Source organism: Anomaloglossus baeobatrachus, chromosome 7 (assembly GCF_048569485.1).
Source record: "Anomaloglossus baeobatrachus isolate aAnoBae1 chromosome 7, aAnoBae1.hap1, whole genome shotgun sequence".
NCBI lineage: Eukaryota > Metazoa > Chordata > Amphibia > Anura > Aromobatidae > Anomaloglossus > Anomaloglossus baeobatrachus.
In genome coordinates this window covers 244,391,147-244,416,978 of record NC_134359.1, presented here as the reverse complement: position 1 = coordinate 244,416,978, position 25,832 = coordinate 244,391,147, and the positions used below count along the sequence as shown (strand labels likewise).

At 46.4% G+C, this 25,832-nt stretch overlaps 1 protein-coding gene across 2 annotated transcripts in view; it reads left to right on the top strand.

Moving 5' to 3' along the window:
- Positions 1-25,832, top strand: part of VPS35L (VPS35 endosomal protein sorting factor like) — a 169,565-nt gene that overhangs the window by 22,801 nt on the left and 120,932 nt on the right. For both annotated transcript variants that reach the window (XM_075317995.1, XM_075317997.1), the window contains exons 6-14: positions 176-252; positions 9,156-9,284; positions 10,766-10,850; positions 11,367-11,426; positions 13,472-13,568; positions 14,766-14,813; positions 15,925-16,018; positions 16,093-16,170; positions 16,258-16,380. In XM_075317995.1, the coding sequence (XP_075174110.1) occupies positions 176-252; positions 9,156-9,284; positions 10,766-10,850; positions 11,367-11,426; positions 13,472-13,568; positions 14,766-14,813; positions 15,925-16,018; positions 16,093-16,170; positions 16,258-16,380 (791 nt within the window). The remainder of the gene's footprint in view (positions 1-175; positions 253-9,155; positions 9,285-10,765; positions 10,851-11,366; positions 11,427-13,471; positions 13,569-14,765; positions 14,814-15,924; positions 16,019-16,092; positions 16,171-16,257; positions 16,381-25,832) is intronic.

Genomic DNA, 25,832 nt, shown 5'->3' with positions numbered 1-25,832 from the left:
CAAGTTGCTGAGTGATTTTCTTGTGGGATCGTCCCTCTCTGTAGTACAGGCTGGATTTATCCAGGATGCTGCTGTCTTTATTAGCCTGTATCTATACACACACACATATATATATATATATATATATATACAGTATAAAATGATTTTTGTTACCAAAAATCTGTTCCTCATTTAGGCAAAACTACAACTCCAGGTTCAGCGGTGTCTGAGAAAGTGAGAACACGGCTGGAGGAACTGGACGATCTGGAGGAAGTAAGAATAAACTTTTTTTTCCCCCTTGTTTTCTAGTTCTACAAAAATATTATATGAGCCGGCTTTTTCTCCAGCCCCCGTTCAATACCCAGTATATTAGGGCATTGCTACATTTTATGAGATGACCAGTGGTGATCCACCGATCCTTGGATAGGATCTTGCTAGGCTTTAGGACGTGCTCAGTGGTGATCCACCGATCCTTGGATAGGATCTTGCTAGGCTTTAGAACATGCTCAGTGGTGGTCCACCAATCCTTGGATAGGATCTTGTTAGGCTTTAGGACATGCTCAGTTGTGGTCCACCGATCCTTGAATAGGATCTTGCTAGGCTTTAGGACATGCTCAGTGGTGGTCCACCGATCCTTGGATAGGATCTTGCTAGGTTTTAGCACATGCACAGTGGTGGTCCACCGATCCTTAGAATATTGCTGTGTTTTAGGAGATGCTCAGTGGTGGTCCACCGATCCTTAGATAGGATATTGCTACGTTTTAGGAGATGCTCATTGGTGGTCCGCCAATCCTTGGATAGGATATTGCTACGTTTTAGGAGATGCTCATTGGTGGTCTGTTGATCCTTGGATTGTATAATACTATGTTTTAGGAGATGCTCAGTGGTGATCTGCCGTTCCTTGGATAGGATACTGCTACACTTTAGGAGATGCTCAGTGGTAGTGCGCTGATGTTTGGATAGGATAGGATATTGCTACGTTTCAAACTTTTCATGATTATCCCTTTAAACCGGGTAGTCACAACACACAAAATAGTTAATAAATTCTGTTTACCCCATACCTGCTTTACATCAGTACGTCTGTAAAAGTTTTTTTTTTTTTTTTTTATTTTATCAGGATGTTTGGAACCTGTCACATTGTAGCAGTCACTTTTCATTTTTATTTTTTTTTTTCAAGGAAATTTACAAAACTTATTTTTTAGGAACCTAATCAATTTTGAAATTACTTTGGTGGGGTCTATATATTGGAAAATCCCCTAAAGGGACACCATTTTAAAAACTGCACCTCTCAATATATTCTGCCTGTCTGATGTCAGGTAGTTTATTAAAGGGAACCTGTCACCACTGTTTTGGACTATAAGCTGCGACCACCACCACCGGGCTCTTATATACAGCATTCTAACATGTTCTATATATGAGCCCAGGCTGGGAGTATAACCTAAAAAACACTTTTCTTTGTCGCTCCATTGGGAGACCCAGACAATTGGGTGTATAGCTTCTGCCTCCGGAGGCCACACAAAGTATTACACTTAAAAGTGTAAAGCCCCTCCCCTTCTGCCTATACACCCCCCGTGCCTCACGGGCTCCTCAGTTTTTATGCTTTGTGCGAAGGAGGCTGACATCCACGCATAGCTCCACATCTTAGTCAGCAGCAGCTGCTGACTATGTCGGATGGAAGAAAAGAGGGCCCATAACAGGGCCCCCAGCATGCTCCCTTCTCACCCCACTCTGGTCGGCGGTGCTGTTAAGGTTGAGGTACCCATTGCGGGTACATAGGCAGGAGCCACATGCTGTTTTCCTTCCCCATCCCTTAATGGGCTCTGGGTGAAGTGGGATCCTAATCGGTCTCCAGGCACTGGGACCGTGCTCCCTCCGCAGCCCCTGGGGAATCTGCTGGACAGGAGCTGGGTATCGTCAGGGACAAGGCCCTGCTACTGTGAGGTACTCTGTGTCCCCTTGGGGGACCGCGCATGGAGCGCTTGTGCCATACACACTGCAGCACTGCTGGGTGTGTTAGTGCGCCGGGGACTACCGCGCCGACCGCGCTTATTTGCCGGCCGCGCTTATAACTTTAGTCCCCGGCTTTTGCGGCCTAGTATCGCATATTCCCGCCCCCAGGCCTGCCAGTCAGGGGAAGGGCGGGACGCTGCACAGGACGTCAGCGCTGAGGGCTGGAGCATACTTTGTATCCTCCTCCCCCCTCACTCAGCACAGTGGGGCATCAGATTCCCGCACTTTCTAGGGCACGCCCACGGCCCCCTCCTCCCCACAGAACGCCGGCAGCCATTCCTGTCAGCACTTCTGACGCTGGAGAGGAGAGACAACACGGCTCTGGGAGGCCCAGGCAGGGAATCTGGTGATCACACAACCGCTTTGAGCGGTCGGTAAGCAGCACCTGTGGTGCTGGCCCCACTGAGTGCCGAAGTGTACATATATATATATGCTTATATGCTATACATTTACACTGTACGGTCGCACTGTTGATTTTTGGCTATATACCCTCCTGGATTGTACTCACAGGAGACAACAGCATGTCGTCCGCAAAAAGCAAGGGTGCCAAAGCACAGGCTTACTTTGCAACCTGTACCTCATGTGCGGCTATACTACCGGCAGGTTCCACAGATCCTCATTGTGTGCAATGCTCGGCCCCTGTGGCACTTACTCAGCCGGAGCCTCTGTTACTGGTGGCCCAGGTGGAACCACCTGCTACCACTGTCCAGGTGACAGGGACGGAGTTTGCAGTATTTACTGACAAACTGTCTGCGAGTATGGATAGATGGTCTGCTAAGATACTAGAAGCCTTACAGTCCAGACCGGTGACTCAGGCCCCGGGCAATGTTGAATCATTGACCCCAGGCCCCCCTCAGTTGGAGCAGCAAAGTGTTCCTGGGGTGACCCATAGGTCCCAGGGTGAGGTCTCTGACACGGACCGCAGTCCCAGGTCGCCTAAGCGGGCTCGCTGGGAAATTCCCTCGACTTCATCACACTGTTCAGGGTCTCAGCAGGAGGACTCTCTGGATGATGAAGCGGAGGTAGCAGATCAGGATTCTGATCCTGACGCCGCTCTCAACCTAGATACACCTGAAGGTGACGCCATAGTGAATGACCTTATAGCGACCATCAATCAGGTGTTGGATATTTCTCCCCCAGCTCCTCCAATTGAGGAGTCAGCTTCTCAGCAGGAGAAATTCCGTTTCAGGTTTCCCAAGCGTACATTGAGTACGTTTCTGGATCACTCTGACTTCAGAGAGGCAGTCCAGAAACACCGAGCTTGTCCAGATAAGCGTTTTTCCAAGCGCCTTAAGGATACACGTTATCCCTTCCCCCCTGACGTGGTCAAGGGCTGGGCTCAGTGTCCCAAGGTGGATCCTCCGGTCTCCAGACTGGCGGCTAGATCCATAGTTGCAGTGGAAGATGGGGCTTCACTCAAAGATGCCACTGACAGACAGATGGAGCTCTGGTTGAAATCCATCTATGAAGCTATCGGCGCGTCTTTTGCTCCAGCATTCGCAGCCGTATGGGCACTCCAAGCTATCTCAGCTTGTCATGCGCAGATTAATGCAGTCACACGTACGTCTGCTCCGCAAGTGGTGTCCTTAACCTCTCAGGCGTCGGCGTTTGCGTCCTACGCCATTAATGCTGTCCTGGACTCTGCGAGCCGTACGGCGGTAGCATCCGCCAATTCGGTGGCAGTCCGCAGGGCCATGTGGCTACGTGAATGGAAGGCAGACTCTGCTTCCAAAAAGTTCTTAACCGGTTTGCCATTTTCTGGCGACCGCCTGTTTGGTGAGCGATTGGATGAAATCATTAAACAATCCAAGGGAAAGGACTCATCCTTACCCCAGTCCAAACCAAACAGACCTCAACCACGGAAGGTACAATCGAGGTTTCGGTCCTTTCGGTCCGCGGGCAGGTCTCAATTCTCCTCGTCCAAAAGGCCTCAGAAGGATCAGAGGAACTCCGATTCATGGCGGTCTAAGTCACGTCCAAAAAAGACCGCCGGAGGAACCGCTCCCAAAGCGGCCTCCTCATGACTTTCGGCCTCCTCACACCGCATCCTCGGTCGGTGGCAGGCTTTCCCGCTTTTGCGGCGCCTGGCTGCCACAGGTAAAAGACCGTTGGGTGAGAGACATTCTGTCTCACGGTTACAGGATAGAGTTCAGCTCTCGTCCTCCGACTCGATTCTTCAGAACATCTCCGCCCCCCGAGCGAGCCGATGCTCTTCTTCAGGCGGTGTGCACTCTGAAGGCAGAAGGATGATCCCTGTTCCTTTTCAGCAACAGGGTCACGGTTTTTACTCCAACTTGTTCGTGGTGCCGAAAAAGGACGGATCCTTCCGTCCTGTTCTGGACCTAAAACTGCTCAACAAACACGTAAAAACCAGGCGGTTCCGGATGGAATCGCTCCGCTCCGTCATCGCCTCAATGTCCCAAGGAGATTTCCTAGCATCAATAGACATCAAAGATGCTTATCTCCACGTACCGATTGCTCCAGAGCATCAGCGCTTCCTGCGTTTCGCCATAGGGGACGAACACCTTCAGTTCGTAGCACTGCCTTTCGGCCTGGCGACAGCCCCACGGGTCTTCACCAAGGTCATGGCAACAGTAGTAGCAGTTCTGCACTCTCAGGGACACTCGGTGATCCCTTACTTAGACGATCTTCTTGTCAAGGCACCCTCTCAAGTGGCATGCCAACACAGCCTGAACGTTGCTCTGGAGACTCTCCAGAGTTTCGGGTGGATCATCAATTTTCCAAAGTCAAATCTGACACCGGCCCAATCACTGACATATCTTGGCATGGAGTTTCATACTCTCTCAGCGATAGTGAAGCTTCCGCTGGGCAAACAGCGTTCACTACAGACAGGGGTGCAATCTCTCCTTCAAGGCCAGTCACACCCCTTGAGGCGCCTCATGCACTTCCTAGGGAAGATGGTAGCAGCAATGGAGGCAGTTCCTTTTGCGCAGTTTCATCTGCGTCCACTTCAATGGGACATTCTCCGCAAATGGGACAGGAAGTCGACGTCCCTCGACAGGAACGTCTCCCTTTCTCGGGCAGCCAAGGCTTCCCTTCAGTGGTGGCTTCTTCCCACTTCTCTGTCGAAGGGGAAATCCTTCCTGCCCCCATCCTGGGCTGTGGTCACGACGGACGCGAGCCTGTCAGGGTGGGGAGCGGTCTTTCTCCACCACAGGGCTCAGGGTACTTGGACTCAGCCAGAGTCCTCCCTTCAGATCAATGTTCTGGAGATAAGGGCAGTGTATCTTGCCCTAAAGGCGTTCCAGCCGTGGCTGGAAGGCAAGCAGATCCGAATTCAGTCGGACAACTCCACAGCGGTGGCATACATCAACCACCAAGGCGGAACACGCAGTCGGCAAGCCTTCCAGGAAGTCCGGCGGATTCTGCTATGGGTGGAAGCCACAGCCTCCACCATATCCGCAGTTCACATCCCGGGCGTAGAAAACTGGGAAGCAGACTTTCTCAGTCGCCAGGGCATGGACGCAGGGGAATGGTCCCTTCACCCGGACGTGTTTCAGGAGATCTGTTGCCGCTGGAGGATGCCGGACGTCGACCTAATGGCGTCCCGGCACAACAACAAGGTCCCGACATTCATGGCACGGTCTCAAGATCACAGAGCTCTGGCGGCAGACGCCTTAGTTCAGGATTGGTCGCAGTTTCAACTCCCTTATGTGTTTCCTCCTCTGGCACTGTTGCCCAGAGTGTTACGCAAGATCAGGTCCGACTGCCGCCGCGCCATCCTCGTCGCTCCAGACTGGCCGAGGAGGTCGTGGTACCCGGATCTGTGGCATCTCACGGTGGGCCAACCGTGGGCACTACCAGACCGACCAGACTTGCTGTCTCAAGGACCGTTTTTCCATCTGAATTCTGCGGCCCTCAACCTGACTGTGTGGCCATTGAGTCCTGGATCCTAGCGTCTTCAGGGTTATCTCAAGAGGTCATTGCCACTATGAGACAGGCTAGGAAACCAACGTCCGCCAAGATCTACCACAGGACGTGGAGGATATTCCTATCTTGGTGCTCTGATCAGGGTTTTTCTCCCTGGCCATTTGCCTTGCCCACTTTTCTTTCCTTCCTTCAATCCGGATTGGAAAAAGGTTTGTCGCTCGGCTCCCTTAAGGGACAAGTCTCAGCGCTCTCTGTGTTCTTTCAGAAGCGCCTAGCCAGACTTCCACAGGTACGCACGTTCCTGCAGGGGGTTTGTCACATAGTCCCTCCTTACAAGCGGCCGTTAGAACCCTGGGATCTGAACAGGGTGCTGATGGCTCTTCAGAAACCACCTTTCGAGCCAATGAGGGACATTTCTCTCTCACGCCTTTCGCAGAAAGTGGCCTTCCTAGTAGCAGTCACATCACTTCGGAGAGTGTCTGAGCTAGCAGCGCTGACATGCAAAGCCCCTTTCCTGGTGTTTCACCAGGACAAGGTGGTTCTGCGTCCGGTTCCGGAATTTCTCCCTAAGGTGGTATCCCCCTTTCATCTCAATCAGGATATCTCCTTACCCTCTTTTTGTCCTCATCCAGTTCACCAATGTGAAAGGGATTTGCACTTGTTAGATCTGGTGAGAGCACTCAGACTCTACATTTCTCGTACGGCGCCCCTGCGCCGCTCGGATGCACTCTGTCCTTGTCGCTGGCCAGTGTAAAGGGTCACAGGCTTCCAAATCAACCCTGGCTCGGTGGATCAAGGAACCAATTCTCGAAGCTTACCGATCTTCTGGGCTTCCGGTTCCCTCAGGGCTGAGGGCCCATTCTACCAGAGCCGTGGGTGCGTCCTGGGCTTTGCGGCACCAGGCTACGGCTCAGCAGGTGTGTCAGGCAGCTACCTGGTCGAGCCTGCACACTTTCACGAAACACTATCAGGTGCATACCTATGCTTCGGCAGATGCCAGCCTAGGTAGGCGAGTCCTTCAGGCGGCGGTTGCCCACCTGTAGGAAGGGGCCGTTTTTACGGCTCTATTACAAGGTTTTACTTTACCCACCCAGGGACTGCTTTTGGACGTCCCAATTGTCTGGGTCTCCCAATGGAGCGACAAAGAAGAAGGGAATTTTGTTTACTTACCGTAAATTCCTTTTCTTCTAGCTCCAATTGGGAGACCCAGCACCCGCCCCTGTTCCCTTCGGGCTGTTGTTCTTTGTGTACACATGTTGTTCATGTTGAATGGTTTCAGTTCTCCGAAATTTCTTCGGATCGAATTTACTTTAAACCAATTTATAACTTTTCCTCCTTCTTGCTTTTGCACCAAAACTGAGGAGCCCGTGAGGCACGGGGGTGTATAGGCAGAAGGGGAGGGGCTTTACACTTTTAAGTGTAATACTTTGTGTGGCCTCCGGAGGCAGAAGCTATACACCCAATTGTCTGGGTCTCCCAATTGGAGCTAGAAGAAAAGGAATTTACGGTAAGTAAACAAAATTCCCTTCTTTATAACACTCACCTAACAGTCGCGCGGTGGGTCTAATGGGCGTTTCCGTTGTCTGGTTCCCGGCGTCGCCTCTTTCGGCCATCTTTGTTCTTCTTCTCTAGCCGCGGTGCATGACGGGTCCGACGTCATCCACACTTTCCGGCCTTCAAGTCCTGAGCAGTCGTAAAGTCAAAGTATTGTAGTGCGCCTGCGCAGGACCGGCGAGTGTGTATGACGTAGCCACGTCATACACACAGGCTTCAGAAAGAGGACAAAGATGGCTGAAAGGGGAGGCGCCGGCAACGGAGATGCCCTTTAGGCCCACCGTGCAACCGTTAGGTAAGTATTATAAAGTGTTTTGTATGTTATACTCCCGGCCTGGGCTCTTATATACAGCATGTTAGAATGCTGTATATAAGAGCCTGGTGGTGGTGGCTGCAGCTTATAGGCCAAAAAACTGGTGACAGGTTCCCTTTAACCCCTTCCGCTGCTAGTTAGGAATTAATGCTAATTGACATGACAGAAAAGAAAAATGTTATTTTTCCCACCTAAATATAGCTAACTTCTGAACAGGCCCTTATAGCCGGCAGCCTCTTAGGACATTATTTGGCCATGATTTCCCATGGTAATCATCGGGATCACACAATCATGATTGAGGACCCCCTACACTCTTTGTTAACCCATCTTGATGCTGTAGTCGCTATTGACTGTAGCATTTAAGGGGTTATACAGCCATGGTGAGCACCAATAGTGATTATGACTGATGCAGCAGGGTGTCAGCTGTAGTGTACAGTCGACAGCTGCCGCATTTTCATCCATGGGGGGATGCTATTCACTTATATCTTTAGGCTATGTGCCCACGGGAGGTTGCTTCTGCGGATTTTGCCGCGGAAAACCTGCAGATTTATCTGGATTATCCAGATAAATCCGCAGGTTACAGCAAGTACAGACACTCCCTGTTATCCTATGGGGAGTGTCAATGTCCATGCTGCGGAATGTGCGGCTGCAGAATATGCTGCGGATGTCCCGCAGCCGCATGTAACTGCATGTCAATTATTCCTGCGGAATTACCTGCGGAAATCCCGGCCCTCCACTATGGCGATAGAGTCCGGGACTTCCTCTGGAAAATCGCATGAATGTCCGCAGGTTTACCGCTGCTATTCCGCTGTACTAGCTGCGGATGCCGGCGGGCAGCTGCTGTAAACCTGCGGCCTTACCTGCGGATATATCCGCAGGTACGAGCTCCCGTGGGCACGTAGCCTTAGTCAGTTTTAAGTTGTGTTGGAGGTCACTAAGGGGTTAAAGGGTTATTCCCAATCTATGGATACACCACACATTCCCAACACCACATACAGGCGGGTAATACATGAAGAGGTTGGTGCGTGTGGGAGTTGCAGAACCCGTCGAGGACGACCGTCTTTCCGGTCGGTGCCCACCTGCATGTGCCGGTCGATGGCCACTTCACCACTTGAGTAAGGACTTTCCTAATTTGTTTGTGTTCATCTAATTTTCTCCAAGTCTCTAAGGACCTGTTTTGCTTTGTTTTTCTTTTCACCAGTGATTCAGATCAATCAGAATATTTCTTTTGTGATATATGCCTTCTTCTTCATCACTTTAAGAGGAAGTGGTTACCGTAATGATCCCCGAGCAGAGCTATTGAGGGTTTAGTGATGGTGACAATGATGTTCCCTCCATAGGTTGCTCTTTATAAGGCTTTCCTGGCGCTGGGTTGTGACATTGACCGTCCACATTCATCTGTTTCCAGGGATCACAGAAAGAACTCTTGAATCTGACTCAACAAGATTACATCAGCCGGATAGAGGATCTGAACCAGTCCCTGAAGGACGCCTGGGCCTCCGATCAGAAAGTCAAAGCCCTGAAGATAGTCATACAGGTCTCTGCTCGTTGTCTGCTTCATTACCTCAGTGATTGATAAACCCAGTCATCTATGGAGAGTATGTTCTGTATTTTGTTTCATGAAGGTGGAGCACGAGCTTCAAATTTTAACCCCTTCACCTACGCTTTCATACATGTTTGTCATAGATTGGCCCCCTTCATATGTCTGTAAAATACGTCCGTGTTGTGCACGGCCGTGTTGAAGGTGCGTATGGCCCTCTGTGTGCTGTGATTCTGGCACACTAGTGTACCCCGTGTGCTATCCATGATAGCCCACGGAGAGCAGGAACTTTTTACTCACCTGTCCTTTGTGCTGATGTCTCTGGCGCTGCTGGTGCTGCTTCTGGGTCTGCAGTCCAGTGAATATTCATGAGCATAATGAGCAGGCCTGGATGCGAGTGACAGCAGCGCCGGAGATAGGTGAGTATAGAAAATAATTTTATTTCAAAGACACGTGTTCTCTCCGGTATGTTTTCAAATTGTCCCTCCAGTGAGGAAGGAAACAAACTCTAGCGCCACCTATTGGAAGTAGCAATTCTAAAAGTCAAATGTGGCTTTTTAAACAAGCCTTTTCATAAGACTTAGGATTTATTGCCAGATCAGAATCCCAATTTGCAGACACGGTGTTTCGGGGTGATTGCCCCTCGTCAGTGCAAAGTGTGGGTATCTGATCTGGCTTATGAGAAGCTATGTGGGGAAAACGGGGAAGACTGGTTTGTCAGGTCTCCATAAGGAGAATAGTCTTCCCCGTGGTCCCCACATAGCTTCTCATAAGCCAGATCAGATACCCACACTTTGCACTGACAAGGGGCAGGCACCCTGAAACACTGTGTCTGCAAATAGGATTTATTTGCCAGATCAGAATCCCAAAGTCTTATGATGGGTGTGCATGGATCAGGCTCAGGAGCTGTGCCTGAGGGCAGATTCCAGCTGTAATACATAAACAGCATCTACTAGTAACAGTAGCCGTTGGCGCTGGATATGAGGACAGCCGTAGCAGCTGTGGAGGCTTTCAGAAGACCACTGGCTGCAAACACAACCTATTAGCATCACACATTTACCTCCAATGGGAACCTGACCAGTGCTGCTGTCAGTAATTGAAAGAGGCGTTCAGATGATTTATCATCTGCAGTCAGAGACAGCTCTGATTGCTGCTGTTACAAGCAGAAGCCGGCTGCATAACACTATCTGATGGGTATGATGCGGGTTCAGCTCCTGAGCCTGCTCCGTACACCTGCCACTGACATGTACATGTCAAGATTTCAGTGGGGGGTAAATGAATACAGTTCATACAATTTTGCCATTTCCTTTATTGTACAGCTCCTGTCTGATAGCTCAGTGATTAGTTTTAGCAACATGTAATAAATCAATGACCTGTACAATATCGTCCTCTCACCCTGGCACTGGCTTGGTACAAGTGGCACCAGATCATGGTAGAGATATAGGTAACATGTGTAAGATATCTTTCTCCTTTTCCAGTGCTCCAAGCTCCTCTCCGACACCACAGTGATCAAGTTTTACCCCAGCAAGTTTGTGCTGATCACCGATATCCTGGACACTTTTGGTAAGTACCGTAGTATATCCGTATATTAGTTGTATGCTGGTATCTGCATGCAGCAGCCTCAGAGTGAAGGCGAAAGACCTCACCAATCACATAGCTTAGATCGCCGCGGCGTTCTTTACTATGCATATTTTGCTCCAGCCGTCATTTCCCTGGCTGCTTCATCAGATCTCCCGTTCCGGCCGGCGTCTGACCACCACCGAGTGGAGCGATGAGATCTCTGTTCATTGCTATGTGAGATTTCAATATATCCTTGAGTATTTGCTCAGCTGTAGTGATATCTCCTATCAGAATGAATGGAGAGCACCGACGCCTCTGCACTCTCCGGTGGTCTTACACCGGCCGGAACGGGAGACCTAGATGTGGGTCCCCTCTCTAAGAATTACAGCTGTCAGACATATATTTTTTTTTTTTAGCCTATCCCATGAATATAGGAGGCCATTTCTGTACTTTCTGCATTGGATCGTTATGTTCCGCTTGTAGCATTGTGTTTTTAATTTTCTTTTTTTTTTTATACAGGAAAACTGGTGTATGAGCGTATTCTGTCCATGTGTATAGACAGCAGGACCGCTCTGCCTGGTAATGCCTTATTTCATCATTTTCATTCACAATATTAAAAAAAATGCAGCTCCGCTCCATACATTATATAGGGGCAGATCTGCACCTCAGCTCCATACATCATATAGGGGCAGATCTGCAGCCTAGCTCCATACATTATATAGGGACAGATCTGCAGCACCGCTCCATACATTATATAGGGGCAGATCTGCAGCACCACTCCATACATTATATAGGGGTAGATCTGTACCTCAGCTCCATACATCATATAGGGGCAGATCTGCAGCCTAGCTCCATACATTATATAGGGACAGATCTGCAGCACCGCTCCATACATTATATAGGGGCAGATCTGCAGCACCACTCCATACATTATATAGGGGCAGATCTGCAGCTCCACACCATGCATTATATAGGGGCAGATCTGCAGCTCAGCTCCATACATTATATAGGGGCAGATCTGCAGCTCAGCTCCATACATTATATAGGGACAGATCTGCAGCTCCGCTCCATACATTATATAGGGGTAGATCTGCAGCACTGCTCCATACATTATATAGGGGCAGATCTGCAGCTCCGCACCATACATTATATATGGGCAGATCTGCAGCTCCGCTCCATACATTATATAGGGGTAAATCTGCAGCACCGCTCCATACATTATATAGGGGCAGATCTGCAGCTCCGCACCATACATTATATATGGGCAGATCTGCAGCTCCGCTCCATACATTATATAGGGGTAAATCTGCAGCACCGCTCCATACATTATATAGGGGCAGATCTGCAGCACTGCTCCATACATTATATAGGGGTAGATCTGCAGCACCGCTTCATACATTATATAGGGGCAGATCTGCAGCACTGCTCCATACATTATATAGGGGTAGATCTGCAGCACCGCTCCATACATTATATAGGGACAGATCTGCAGCTCCGCTCCATACATTATATAGGGGTAGATCTGCAGCACCGCTCCATACATTATATAGGGGCAGATCTGCAGCACCGCTCCATACATTATATAGGGGTAGATCTGCAGCACCGCTCCATACATTATATAGGAGCAGATCTGCAGCTCCGCTCCATACATTATATAGGGGTAGATCTGCAGCTCAGCTAAATACATTATATAGGGGCAGATCTGCAGCTCCGCTCCATGCATTATATAAGGGTAGATCTGCAGCTCCGCTCCATACATTATATAGGGGCAGATCTGCAACTACGCTCCATACATTATATAGGGGTAGATCTGCAGCTCAGCTAAATACATTATATAGGGGCAGATCTGCAGCTCCGCTCCATACATTATATAGGGGCAGATCTGCAGCTCCGCTCCATACATTATATAGGGGAAGATCTGCAGCCTAGCTCCATACGTTATATAGGGGCAGATCTGCAGCTCGGCTCCATACGTTATATAGGGGAGGATCTGCAGCTCAGCTCCATACGTTATATAGGGGCAGATCTGCACCTCAGCTCCATACGTTATATAGGGGCAGATCTGCAGCACTGCCTCTATTCACTTCACCTATGCACAGGTCTACTGTATAATAAGTCTGGACAACCCCTTTAAATTGACCTAGGTGGTGAGGCTACAAGAGCGGTATAGTAGAGTCAGTATTATTGAGCTATTTATACAGACAAAAGTCGCCCGAACCTGTGAGGTAGGAACGTCCGTCATTGTAATGTGCATGGTGGCACCGGACTCTTCTCCATCAGATGATCTGTATAGGGAAGGAACAGACGCATTACATTACAAGGCCTGATCCTTTTTTCCTCTTCCCTGAGATTATCCACATCCAGAGGTGTCCGTCAGCATCCTTCTACAGTGCCCTGTTGAAAACACATGCATGCTTGCCATAATTGAGCATGCATGTGTAAGGAGGAGGTGTTTGGAAAGATGGATGTTGGTCAAACCAGCACTAATGCTGGCTGTATGAACAACTTTACAGTACGATGCTCTGAAATGTTGTTGTGGTGCAATACCAGAAATATTTATTACATATTTAATACATTTTGACTTTTTTATGACCTGTTTATGACCTCTTTTGTAATATTTTCAGCTAATTTTACCCCGGATAATGTGAATGACACAGCCAAGGAGACGTGTTTGAATTGGTTTTTCAAGATTGCGTCCATTCGGGAACTTGTTCCTAGATTGTATCTTTTATTAAAAAAAAAATAGAAACGTGCGTTGGCTACTACTATAATACCAGTATATTACAATAGATGCTGCACATCATGCGGTCTTGGTTTGGAGCAGGCTATGGCCTTTTTTATTGCATTAGCCCTACTTTTGGGTTAGGACTGTACAGGATTTCTATTATTACTGTCAAATCGTATCTCTTTTTTTCACTCAAAACCTATAGAAAATATCTATTGTCTATATACAGTATCTGTGTAAAATGTCTATCCTCATCCCCCACAACATGTTAAACATTGCTCGTAGTGGACATGCAAGTCTAACAAGTTCTGGAACTCCTGCTCGTTAACTTACTATACACTTATTTTGAGTGTATGGCTCTTCTTCGTGAGTATTCTGCCAGCACTATATGAGCTGGAACTCCCTTTCCCTATTATCCCAGCATGCATTTAATCTGCCACTGTCCAGTGACATGAATGACACTCACACCTCTAAGGATTATCTATTTGAGGGGGATGCGATACTCTTGCGAGTGCTTGGTTTTATCATTATCTGTGCTGGGTGTTGCAGTTCTGTAAAAGAAGAGTTGCTATGATATCTGTGGCTTGATATTTTTTTTTAGAAAACACTGTAGGGGGTGTATAATGGTGTGCCACGGCCTTTTCAATAAGCTGCCTCTGATCCAATATTGGTAGGCTATCTAACAAATAGGTTATTAATATAAAAATCCCAGAAAATTTACAGAGTATAATAGAAATCAATGGGAATTCAAGCGGCTTATCTGAAGATCTTCTGAAAAAATGCTCCAGTTCCCCATTGACTTCCATTATACTCGGTACACGAGTCGCGCCCATCCAAGCGTTTAACTGTTCGCTACGAGTATGGCGCACCTGAGTAGTGCTCGCTCATCACTAATCAGGAGCACACCGCTCCTGGCAAGCATGGAGCCTCAAGGCAGGGGGAGCAGTGCGCTCCTGATGATGGGAACATGACAACCCCCTTGATACATTTGTTGGTAATGATGAAGGCAGTGCTCAACAGACTCTATTGACTTATAATGGGGTGTTTTGGGTTCACTCGTGTAGCGATGTTTTTTTTTTTTGGGGGGGGGGTCAAAATGTGTAACAAAATTAAGCCTCTAGTGCAGCTATGAAACCAATAATAATTATATGTATTGTCCTAATTACTGTATCCTTGACCCACTTCTCGTCCAGCTATGTAGAGGCCGCCATTCTAAAATGCAACAAGTTTCTTTCTAAAAAGTAAGTATTTCAATACATTGTGATGGGATCCAGAATTTTCTAAAATTTTGCATGAGATTAATTCAAGTTTCATTAAAACCTTTGCGCCGTGTGGCTTTTACAGGCTCTTCTTTCCTCTCACATTCAACTTTCATGTGGCTTGTGGTTATATATCATCTAGAGAGACAACACTTATTAATCTCCGGACAATCAGACTGCCAAAACAAGCTCACTGACTGATTCTCTGTTAGCTCACTCTACAGCCAACAATAGATAGTGCAACAAAGAGGCTATAGAAAGTCAATGGGGCAAAATATTGAGTGAAAACCATTTGCAAAAATGTTTAGCCCAAAATATAAGCATTTAACTTTTTTTTCCGTTTTATAAGGCGCATCGGATTATAAGACGCACCCCAAATTTAGAGCTAAAAAAGGTAAAAAAAAAATTAAAAAATGGGGTCCCTCTTATAATCCAGTGTTGTTTACCGGAGGGGGGCAGCAGTGGTGGTGAAGCGGGGTCACAGGAGGCAGAGGTTGTGCTGGCAGCCGCAGCAGGTTAGTAGCGTCAGCCGCAGCGGGTCCGTGGTGGCAGCAGCGGTCAATGGCGGCAGGCGCGGCGGCGTCCGTGGTGGGAGCCGCGGCGGGTGACAGGTGGAGCAGGCCGGTGAAGTAAGTGTCTCAGTATGTCTGCGGTCCCGCTTCAAATGATGGCGCCTGGAGTGGCGCATGCGCAGATGGAGCTCTCATCCGAGGGTTCCATTTGCGTACGCGCTGACGCAGATGGAGCTCTCATCCAAGAGCTCAATCTGCGCACGCGCTGACTCCTGTCGCCATCATTTGAAACTGGGACCGCGGACACACTGGGACACCTGCCGCATAGCCGCCCGCCCGAAGCACGCACAGAGTGACAGCGAGCAGGCCGCACGCACGCATGCACAGAGAGGAAGGCGGCACCGACTGGCACCCGGCTGCCCGCACACACGCACAGAGAGGCAGGCGGCACCGACAGGTACCCGGCTGCCTGCCCGCCGCACGCACGCACAGAGAGCTGCGTCTTATAATCCGAAAAATATACTTACAAGAAATGTGGACAACCTCTTTAAGTAGAGTTTTTTGGTGCATTTTTATTACAGTGGGATATCGGAATCTCTTCCTCGGCTGACGTCTATGATAAAAGGCATTGGAGACCCGCTGGTGTCGGTGTATGCCCGGGCGTATCTCTGCAGGGTAAGGCATCGGCATACCTTAATTCTTGGCATTCTGCGGACGCCTTACTGATGCCACGTTCTGCTGTTTTATAGGTCGGTATGGAGGTCGCTCCGCACATCAAGGAGAATCTCAACCAGAACTTTTTTGACTTTTTGCTCACTTTTAAACAAGTAAGAGATTTTGTGTTCTATTCAAGGTGTCAAAAATCCGATACCACGAAGTAATAATTTACCGTAATATTGTGCTATTCGGTCCAGATTCACAGCGACACGGTCCAGAACCAGCTGGCGGTGCAAGCTGTGGAGATCCCCATCTACCTCACCCTGTATTCTCCCGCCATCGACTGGATGTTGCGCTGCATCGCGTATCGCGCGCCAGACGTGAGTGACTGATTCATTATACTGGATCTCTATGAGCACAAAAACATCTAGAATGCAGGATTAAATAGCAAACTTCAGTGTTCTGCAGTAATGTTTCAAAAGAGACATTTTATATTTGGTAATTTAACAAGGACAAGATAAGTGATCGTATTCTGTAAAAAAAACAAAACCCAAGACAAAATATCCTGTATTTTGGAGAGTCAGCTGGCCACCAGATTGACCACTAATGCATCCCTATAGCCTTACCAGTAACCTTAGCTATATTGTAGACACCAACTGATATGATAGTAAAAAAAGGTAATAAATTTACAAAAAAAAAGTATTTATAGGCATGATGTTATATATAATATATATACACCGAGTATTCTCAAGTTATTTCCTATCTGTGGGATACGGGATCAATTCCAGATTACTGTGGGTTTTTCCTCTGGGGACCCCCAACGATCCCAAGAACTGGTTCTGAAGACAGGAGTGGCGATCGATCGTGCGCCCTGCTGCTCCATTCATTCATTCATTTATTCATTCATCCACGCATTCATTTGTTCATTCATTCATTCCACTTTTTCATTCATTCATCAACTCATTCGTCCACTCATTCATTCATCCACTCATTCATTCGTCCATCTACTCTTTCATCCATCCACTCTTTCATCCATCCATTCATTCATCCATCCATCCATTCATTCATCTGTTAAGGACAAGATTATGAACTATTATGAGTATTAAGAGTTATATGAGATTTCCAAAAAACAGAATTTAAGATAGTGCTTGAACTCTGTACCACACATATATCTGCATTCACGCATCATAAGACTCATCAGACAGTCTGGACTTTCATATGACAAGTGAATCATGCTGACATAGCTTAATATACAGTGCCTACAAGTAGTATTCAACCCCCTGCAGATTTAGCAGGTTTGATAAGATGCAAATAAGTTAGAGCCTGCAAACTTCAAACAAGAGCAGGATTTATGAACAGATGCATAAATCTTACAAACCAACAAGTTATGTTGCTCAGTTAAATTTTAATACATTTTTAACATAAAAGTGTGGGTCAATTATTATTCAACCCCTAGGTTTAATATTTTGTGGAATAACCCTTGTTTGCAATTACAGCTAATAATCGTCTTTTATAAGATCAGGCCGGCACAGGTCTCTGGAGTTATCTTGGCCCACTCCTCCATGCAGATCTTCTCCAAGTTATCTAGGTTTTTTGGGTGTCTCATGTGGACTTTAATCTTGAGCTCCTTCCACAAGTTTTCAATTGGGTTAAGGTCAGGAGACTGACTAGGCCACTGCAACACCTTGATTTTTTCCCTCTTGAACCAGGCCTTGGTTTTCTTGGCTGTGTGCTTTGGGTCGTTGTCTTGTTGGAAGATGAAATGACGACCCATCTTAAGATCCTTGATGGAGGAGCGGAGGTTCTTGGCCAAAATCTCCAGGTAGGCCGTGCTATCCATCTTCCCATGGATGCGGACCAGATGGCCAGGCCCCTTGGCTGAGAAACAGCCCCACAGCATGATGCTGCCACCACCATGCTTGACTGTAGGGATGGTATTCTTGGGGTCGTATGCAGTGCCATCCAGTCTCCAAACGTCACGTGTGTGATTGGCACCAAAGATCTCGATCTTGGTCTCATCAGACCAGAGAACCTTGAATCAGTTTGTCTCGGAGTCCTCCAAGTGATCATGAGCAAACTGTAGACGAGCCTTGACATGACGCTTTGAAAGTAAAGGTACCTTACGGGCTCGTCTGGAACGGAGACCATTGCGGTGGAGTACGTTACTTATGGTATTAACTGAAACCAATGTCCCCACTGCCATGAGATCTTTCCGGAGCTCCTTCCTTGTTGTCCTTGGGTTAGCCTTGACTCTTCGGACAAGCCTGGCCTCAGCACGGGTGGAAACTTTCAAAGGCTGTCCATGCCGTGGAAGGCTAACAGTAGTTCCATAAGCCTTCCACTTCCGGATGATGCTCCCAACAGTGGAGACAGGTAGGCCCAACTCCTTGGAAAGGGTTTTGTACCCCTTGCCAGCCTTGTGACCCTCCACGATCTTGTCTCTGATGGCCTTGGAATGCTCCTTTGTCTTTCCCATGTTGAATTATATACCAATACAAATTGCGTAAAGTAGATATTTAGCCAAAACCAGAGTCTAACTACTTTAAAAATTATATAGAATTTTATTAATCAAATCACGTACAAACATGTATTTAAAATTGGAGGTTTGAGAAAGGGAGGAAGAAAGAACTTCCCTGACCTAGCCCTTCCTCAACGACGGGGGTCGGCGTCCTAATGTGAAGACGCCCCCGTTCCACGACGGCTAACCCTGAGTAAGGCCCTCCCTAACGGGTAAGATGTAACCCCTATTAGATAGAATCAACCCCTAAAGTAGTAACACCACAGTGAGGAAGAGGTGCTCAGTCCACAGTGGCTAATTTGTCTGTATCACCACTTGGGTGAGTGAGAGTATGGGGCCTAGGGAAGTCGTCATATATTTATGAGTCCATGTGCTCAGTATAAATGTTAGAAGTAAGAGTCACATTAATTATAATATAACAGCAATAACCTGCAACCAGGTAGATAATGCCCAATAGTCCAATTTATACAAGATAATAGCAGGGACTAAAACTTAGCTTTTAATAATCCAGATAAAATTGTCAATATTACAAAAGTGCAGTAAAATTGCCAAATGGCTATAAGTTGAAGTGGTCTCACCCAGATGTTCTCCAGGGACATAAGGACACACCGATCCAGGGTTGATCAGAAGCGGAAAAAACCAGGGTAAAGCATTGGGAGATGGTGAGATATAAACCCTGTCGTGCCCTGTGCCAATGCTTCCGCCCTGACAAGGGCAGCGCCCAAGTGAGCTGTCTGCCCCACAACCAAATAAAGAAGTGTTCTCCCAACGCGTTTCCCTCTAAGTGAAAAGAGTCCTTCAGGGGAGATTAAAGAACCAGTTGAACAACCTGCAGTGGCAGGGTTCAAGAAACTGATCAACCTACAGTGGCAGGGATCAAAGATACAGGCTATGTGTCCAAGTACAGGGTGGTGCATGGACATTAATGCCTGAAATCGCTATATACCCATTTGTTAATGATTATTACCTTTAGCCGTGCAGGGAAACCGCCCTGCATGATGCTCCGTTCGTGCTCGCACTGCCGGCGTCTGAGGTCACTTCCGGTCATGTGACCAACAGACTTCCGCGCTCCAGTCTGGAACGCATGAATAACCATTGGATGGGGGAGACATCAATCAATGAGGTCACATCCGGTTTTGCGAATTTCACCATTATAATAACTCAAGCTTCCCCATCCTATCGCTTTGTACAGGGGGCATGTCGTTACCGTACAGGGCAGACTCCCTGTACAATATTCCGTTCGTGCTCAAATTGCCGGCGTCTGATATCACTTATAGTCATGTGACTAACAGACTTCCGCGCTCCAATGTGGAACGCATAGAAAATGATTGGGTATGGGAGACGTCAATAGACGAGGTCATATCCGGTTTGGCAGACCTCACTGTTGTATGTCACACAAGCTATCCCATCCAATCTTCTTGCAATAGGGGTGTGTCATCACAGATCATGTGACGTATGTTGTTCATATACAGTTCGTATCACCCACATATCGCAAATTAGTGCTAGTAAACAAAACCAAACAATAACCTCTGATTTCGTTAATGAATGATAGCTAAGATATATACAAAGCACTAATGACCAGCAGATAGAGCACCTAAGGTTATTCATAAACTTACCGATTATTATAAGGAATTAGATTGTCAGTTCATCAGATAAACAATCTAAAATATGGGATACCGGCAAGAACGACAAAATCTACAGTGGCCAGAAGGTTAAGTTAAAGGGTATCAACACATTTGTATATGAAGAAAAGCGAAACTGTGATCAGTGATCCACAACTCATACTGCAAAAAATGAGGAGGGGGGGGGGGAAACCAAAAAGAGGAGGAATCAATATCTTTCCCAAATCGGACCATCTTGAATCTAGCTATTCCAAAGACACCAAGGGTCCATTAACATTCCCAGCCTGGTCCTCAATTAACCCTATAATAAAGTGGATGCCAGGTAAGAGGGCTAAATATAGAACTTGGTCAATGGCCTAAGACTACCATTCGGACAAGACAAAAACACAACAGTTGGCTACTGTAGATACAAAGGCTATATGAAGCACCCATAATTGATCTGATCATTAAGGCCATCCGGGTGGCAAGTCTTGAGGCGAAAAATCATCCTTGCCTCTTTTTGTAATAGGACACGATCGAGATTACCACCTCTGGGGGATTGTTTCACTCTCAGAATGCCCATGAAAAAAATGGCCTCCTTGTTCTGACTGTGGCGTACATTCATGTGCCGTGCAATGGGGGTATCGCGATCGTTTCTAATATCCCCCATATGCTCACCTACCCGTCTCCGGAGCTCACGTGTCGTCTTACCGACATATTGTACACCGCAATGGCAGGTAGCCAGATACACAACACCCTTTGTTTTACAATTCATGAATTCTCTAATGTCCAGAGATTCACCTGTAGATGTGCTAGTGTACCTTTTGCCTGTTTGAATATTTTTACAGGCAACACATGAGCCACATTTAACCCTTTCACGACCGGCCGATTTTTCGCTTTCCGTTTTTTTTTTTCGCCATTCTTTTTCTGAGAGACGTACCTTTTTTATTTTTCAGTCAATATGGTCATGTGAGGGCTCATTTTTTGCGGAACGAGCTGTACTTTTAAATGAAACCATCAGTTTTACCATATTGTGTACTAGAAAATGGCAAAAAAATTCCAAATGCTGAAAAATTGCAAAAAAAGTGCGATAGCACTATGGTTTTTGAGATATTTTATTCACTGTGTTCACTATATGGTAAAACTGATGTGTGGGTGTGATGCCTCAGGTCAGTGCGAGTTCGTAGACACCAAACATGTATAGGTTTACTTTTATATAAGGGGTTAAAAAAAAATCGGAAGTTTGTCCGAAAAAAGTGGCGCACGTTTTACGCCATATTCCGTGACCCGTAGCGTTCTCATTTTTCGGGATCTTAGGCTCAATGACGGCTTATTTTTTGCGTCTCGAGCTGACGTTTTTAACGGTACCATTTTTGCGCAGATGCTACGTTTTGATCGCCTCTTATTGCATTTTGCGCAAAAGTTGTGGCGACAAAAAAACGTCGTTTTGGCGTTTGGAATTTTTTTGCCGCTACGCCGTTTACTGATTAGATTAATTGATTTTATATTTTGATAGATCGGGCGTTTCTGAACGCGGCGATACCAAATGTGTGTATATTTTTTATTTTTTTAACCCTTTAATTTTCAATGGGGCGAATGGGGGGTGATTTGAACTTTTAGGTTTTTTTGTTTTTTTTTAATTTTTTAAAACTTATTTTTTTACTTTTTTATTTTATTTTACTAGTCCCCCTAGGGGGCTATTGCGATCAGCATTCCGATCGCTCTGCAGTATCTGCTGATCACAGCTGGAAGGCTGTAAACAGCAGATACGCTGTCTTTCTCTTTTGCTGTGCCCCGGGCACAGCGAAAGTGAAACCAATTCATGTGTAGTACAGGAGTCATCACATGACCCTGTACTACCATGACAACTATCGGGAGTCACGTGATCGCGTCACGTGACTTCCGGTTTCGGCGGTAAGTAAAACTTTACCGCGATTGCGCTTATAATGGCGCTGTCATGTATTGACAGCGCCATTATAAGGGGTTAATCGGCACGAGCAGATAACGATTCTGCTCGTGCCTAGCAGGCACACATCTCAGCTGTGAAAATCAGCTGAGATGTGTGCCGATCGCGGCATGCTGCCGCCGGAGGACCGCGGGCAGTAAGATTATGTCATTTAGGACGTAATTTTACGGCCCGCGGTCGTTAAGGGGTTAAAGCAACCATGTGGTCTGTTGGGGATCCACGTGGTTCCCTCACTGGGCGGCACAAAGTGGCTATGAGTCAAACATGTATTTAAAATTGGAGGTTTGAGAAAGGGAGGAAGAAAGAACTTCCCTGACCTAGCCCTTCCTCAACGACGGGGGTCGGCGTCCTAATGTGAAGACGCCCCCGTTCCACAACGGCTAACCTTGAGTAAGGCCCTCCCTAACGGGTAAGATGTAACCCCTATTAGATAGAATCAACCCCTAAAGTAGTAACACCACAGTGAGGAAGAGGTGCTCAGTCCACAGTGGCTAATTTGTCTGTATCACCACTTGGGTGAGTGAGGGTATGGGGCCTAGGGAAGTCGTCATATATTTATGAGTCCATGTGCTCAGTATAAATGTTAGAAGTAAGAGTCACATTAATTATAACCACAATACAATTTGTCAGATAGAGACATAGTTCATATTCCATATATAAACTAGTTCAAGAAATGCCCGACGCGTTTCGCCCTTGTCAATATTCAGGGGCTCATCAGGGGCTTTTCAACATGTTCTTGAAAGAAGTATCCAATTTTGAACAAATCTGTGACAAACATAACAAATTAAACCTATATTAGTGACAACATCCAATGATCCAATGAAATAACAAATGTAGGTACTGATAATGAACACCAATACTAACCAGCAGTGGTAAATATTGTTTCCTTCAGAGGGGTATAGGAAGATAATAAGCTGCCTACTCAGCTGGTCTATCATGGGGCTTGTCAGGATGACTTATTCACCTATACAGATAAACACATTATCAGCCGAAGCAACGCCAGTTTTTATAAAATAAGAACCATGCATGCTACAGACAGTACCTTTCTTAAGTAGAGGTTCCTGTCTTACTCGCGTATTAAAAATATGCACAATCAGAACTGGACCCTGATAAACAATTAAAACACAAATTTATGTACTGTTTTAAGCATTTCAGAACACATAAACTAGTGGGTCCTATATGTTCAAACACCAGTATTAAAATACCTGGGATATTTGTGCCTAATCCGCCCTGGAATATACGTTACGTTGCTCAGAATAAGGACTGTGAGGTGTGGCTAAATACATCTAGTCCATAGTAGGAACAATTGCACTGTAAAAACACACCGTAATACAGAGACTTCAATTAGCTCCAGGAAGAAAAAACAACCTGCTGGATATATCATATCACATAGAACAGTACAGCGATACCTAATATACATCAGCCAAAGTGAATATCTTCGACTGGTAACCTATTTACCAACGGCCATGTAATGCTTATGCAGCCACCGATATCAGAGGAGAAGTACAAGTACCCAAAATAAATCCTGTATGGACAGAGGGATACATTTAGAAATACATATATCAACATAAAAACACACCTCTCTCCCCATGAATAAAGGACCACATACCTAGTTGCTGTCCCACAGTGGGGCAAGGAATAACCGTAGGGAACCACAGCAACCAGTATCTACAATGCAATTATATGTACATCAGCCTCCATTAAGCACATGTTGCTTCAGTTGCCAAAAAGGGGTTGTGGAGATCCTACCTTAAACAGGTCCGTATGGGAGAAACCAAGTGTGGCGTCCAGTGATCGCTGACCCAGTGGGGCAAGGTGGGCTATTTAAAGCAAGTTTGGCGCCACCATGAAAGGAAACCGGAAGTGACGTCGCGCCACTTGTCTCATCCTCTCAGGATGTATGAAGCCGCTCGCATCACATCAGACAGACGTTCATCTGTTTATAAGAAAGCTGAAATGGAGAAAACATTTTGCGGTGGAGAATAAAAAGAGGAGCCAGCAACTGGGGGTACCGTTGGATATGTTGGAAGACATTGATATTCTTATCGAACTTGAAAATGAAGGCACACATAATGTGGGAGAGGGTCCTTTCTCCACCTTGAAAAAGAAAAGTAAAAAGGCACCTCCTTTGGGTGACTATGCCAATCTCGATCTGTTTTGTAATATCGTTACAGATGAGATAAAAATGATTCACCCTAAAAGGCATGCAACAACATCTAACGTCACTGTAGATGAGAGGGAAGCCATACGAGGTTTGGAATGTAACACTAATATAGTAATCAAACCCTCAGACAAAGGGGGAAATATAGTGATCCTTGACCGAGAGACCTATGTATGTATGTGCACCCAACTACTAAGGGACCACAAATCATACGAACGACTCACAGGAGACTCTACCCCCCAATACTATTTGCAACTTAAACAAATACTAGACACGGCCAAGCAGCAGAGACTCATTTCGTCCAATGAGTATGACTTTCTGTTACCTCGCCACCCTAAACTAGCCACTTTCTATGCCATCCCCAAAATACACAAAGGAACCAACCCCATTAAGGGGAGGCCAATAGTATCCGGAATCGATTCCTTAACTCAGAACAGCAGTACATGCGTAGACCAGATATTAAGATCTTTTGTCACCAGCTTGCCGTCATATATACGTGATACCTTGGATTTACTGGCAAAAATAGAGGACATTACCCTTGAAGAGAACATGATACTCACCTCAATTGATAAAGAAACAACAAAGAGCCAGCACCAGTGTGCACTAAGGCATCAAATATTCCAAACTGCATTATAAAAATTTTTTTTTTTTTTTTGAGATTTTTGGCAAAAAATTGCAATTTCTTGAGCTGCTTCGCCACGTCACGGCAAATCTCATTTGAAGCAGTCCTACACTAAAATATTTTTATAAAATGTGCCATGCGGCCTCACATATAAATAGCAGAACTGCTCTCAGCAGCACTCACCTGGTCTATTGCAGTCCCGTACCCATGACTGAGTCATGGCTGTGGGCGGGACAGGTCCAAGCAAATGCTGCATGAAGTATATATATAGCCTGTGGACAAAGCCTGATGACCCAATGTGAACAGTCACCAAACGCCAAAATCTATACAGATGGAATACATCCCAAATTGGGGTGCATAGCAAGGTGGAGGTCAACCACCGACCAATTCAACAAAGAAACAACAAAGAGCCAGCACCAGTGTGCACTAAGGCATCAAATATTCCAAACTGCATTATAAAAATTTTTTTTTTTTTTTTTTTTTTTTTTTTTTTTTGAGATTTTTGGCAAAAAATTGCAATTTCTTGAGCTGCTTCGCCACGTCACGGCAAATCTCATTTGAAGCAGTCCTACACTAAAATATTTTTATAAAATGTGCCATGCGGCCTCACATATAAATAGCAGAACTGCTCTCAGCAGCACTCACCTGGTCTATTGCAGTCCCGTACCCATGACTGAGTCATGGCTGTGGGCGGGACAGGTCCAAGCAAATGCTGCATGAAGTATATATATAGCCTGTGGACAAAGCCTGATGACCCAATGTGAACAGTCACCAAACGCCAAAATCTATACAGATGGAATACATCCCAAATTGGGGTGCATAGCAAGGTGGAGGTCAACCACCGACCAATTCAACAAAGAAACAACAAAGAGCCAGCACCAGTGTGCACTAAGGCATCAAATATTCCAAACTGCATTATAAAATTTTTTTTTTTTTTTTTTTTTTGAGATTTTTGGCAAAAAAT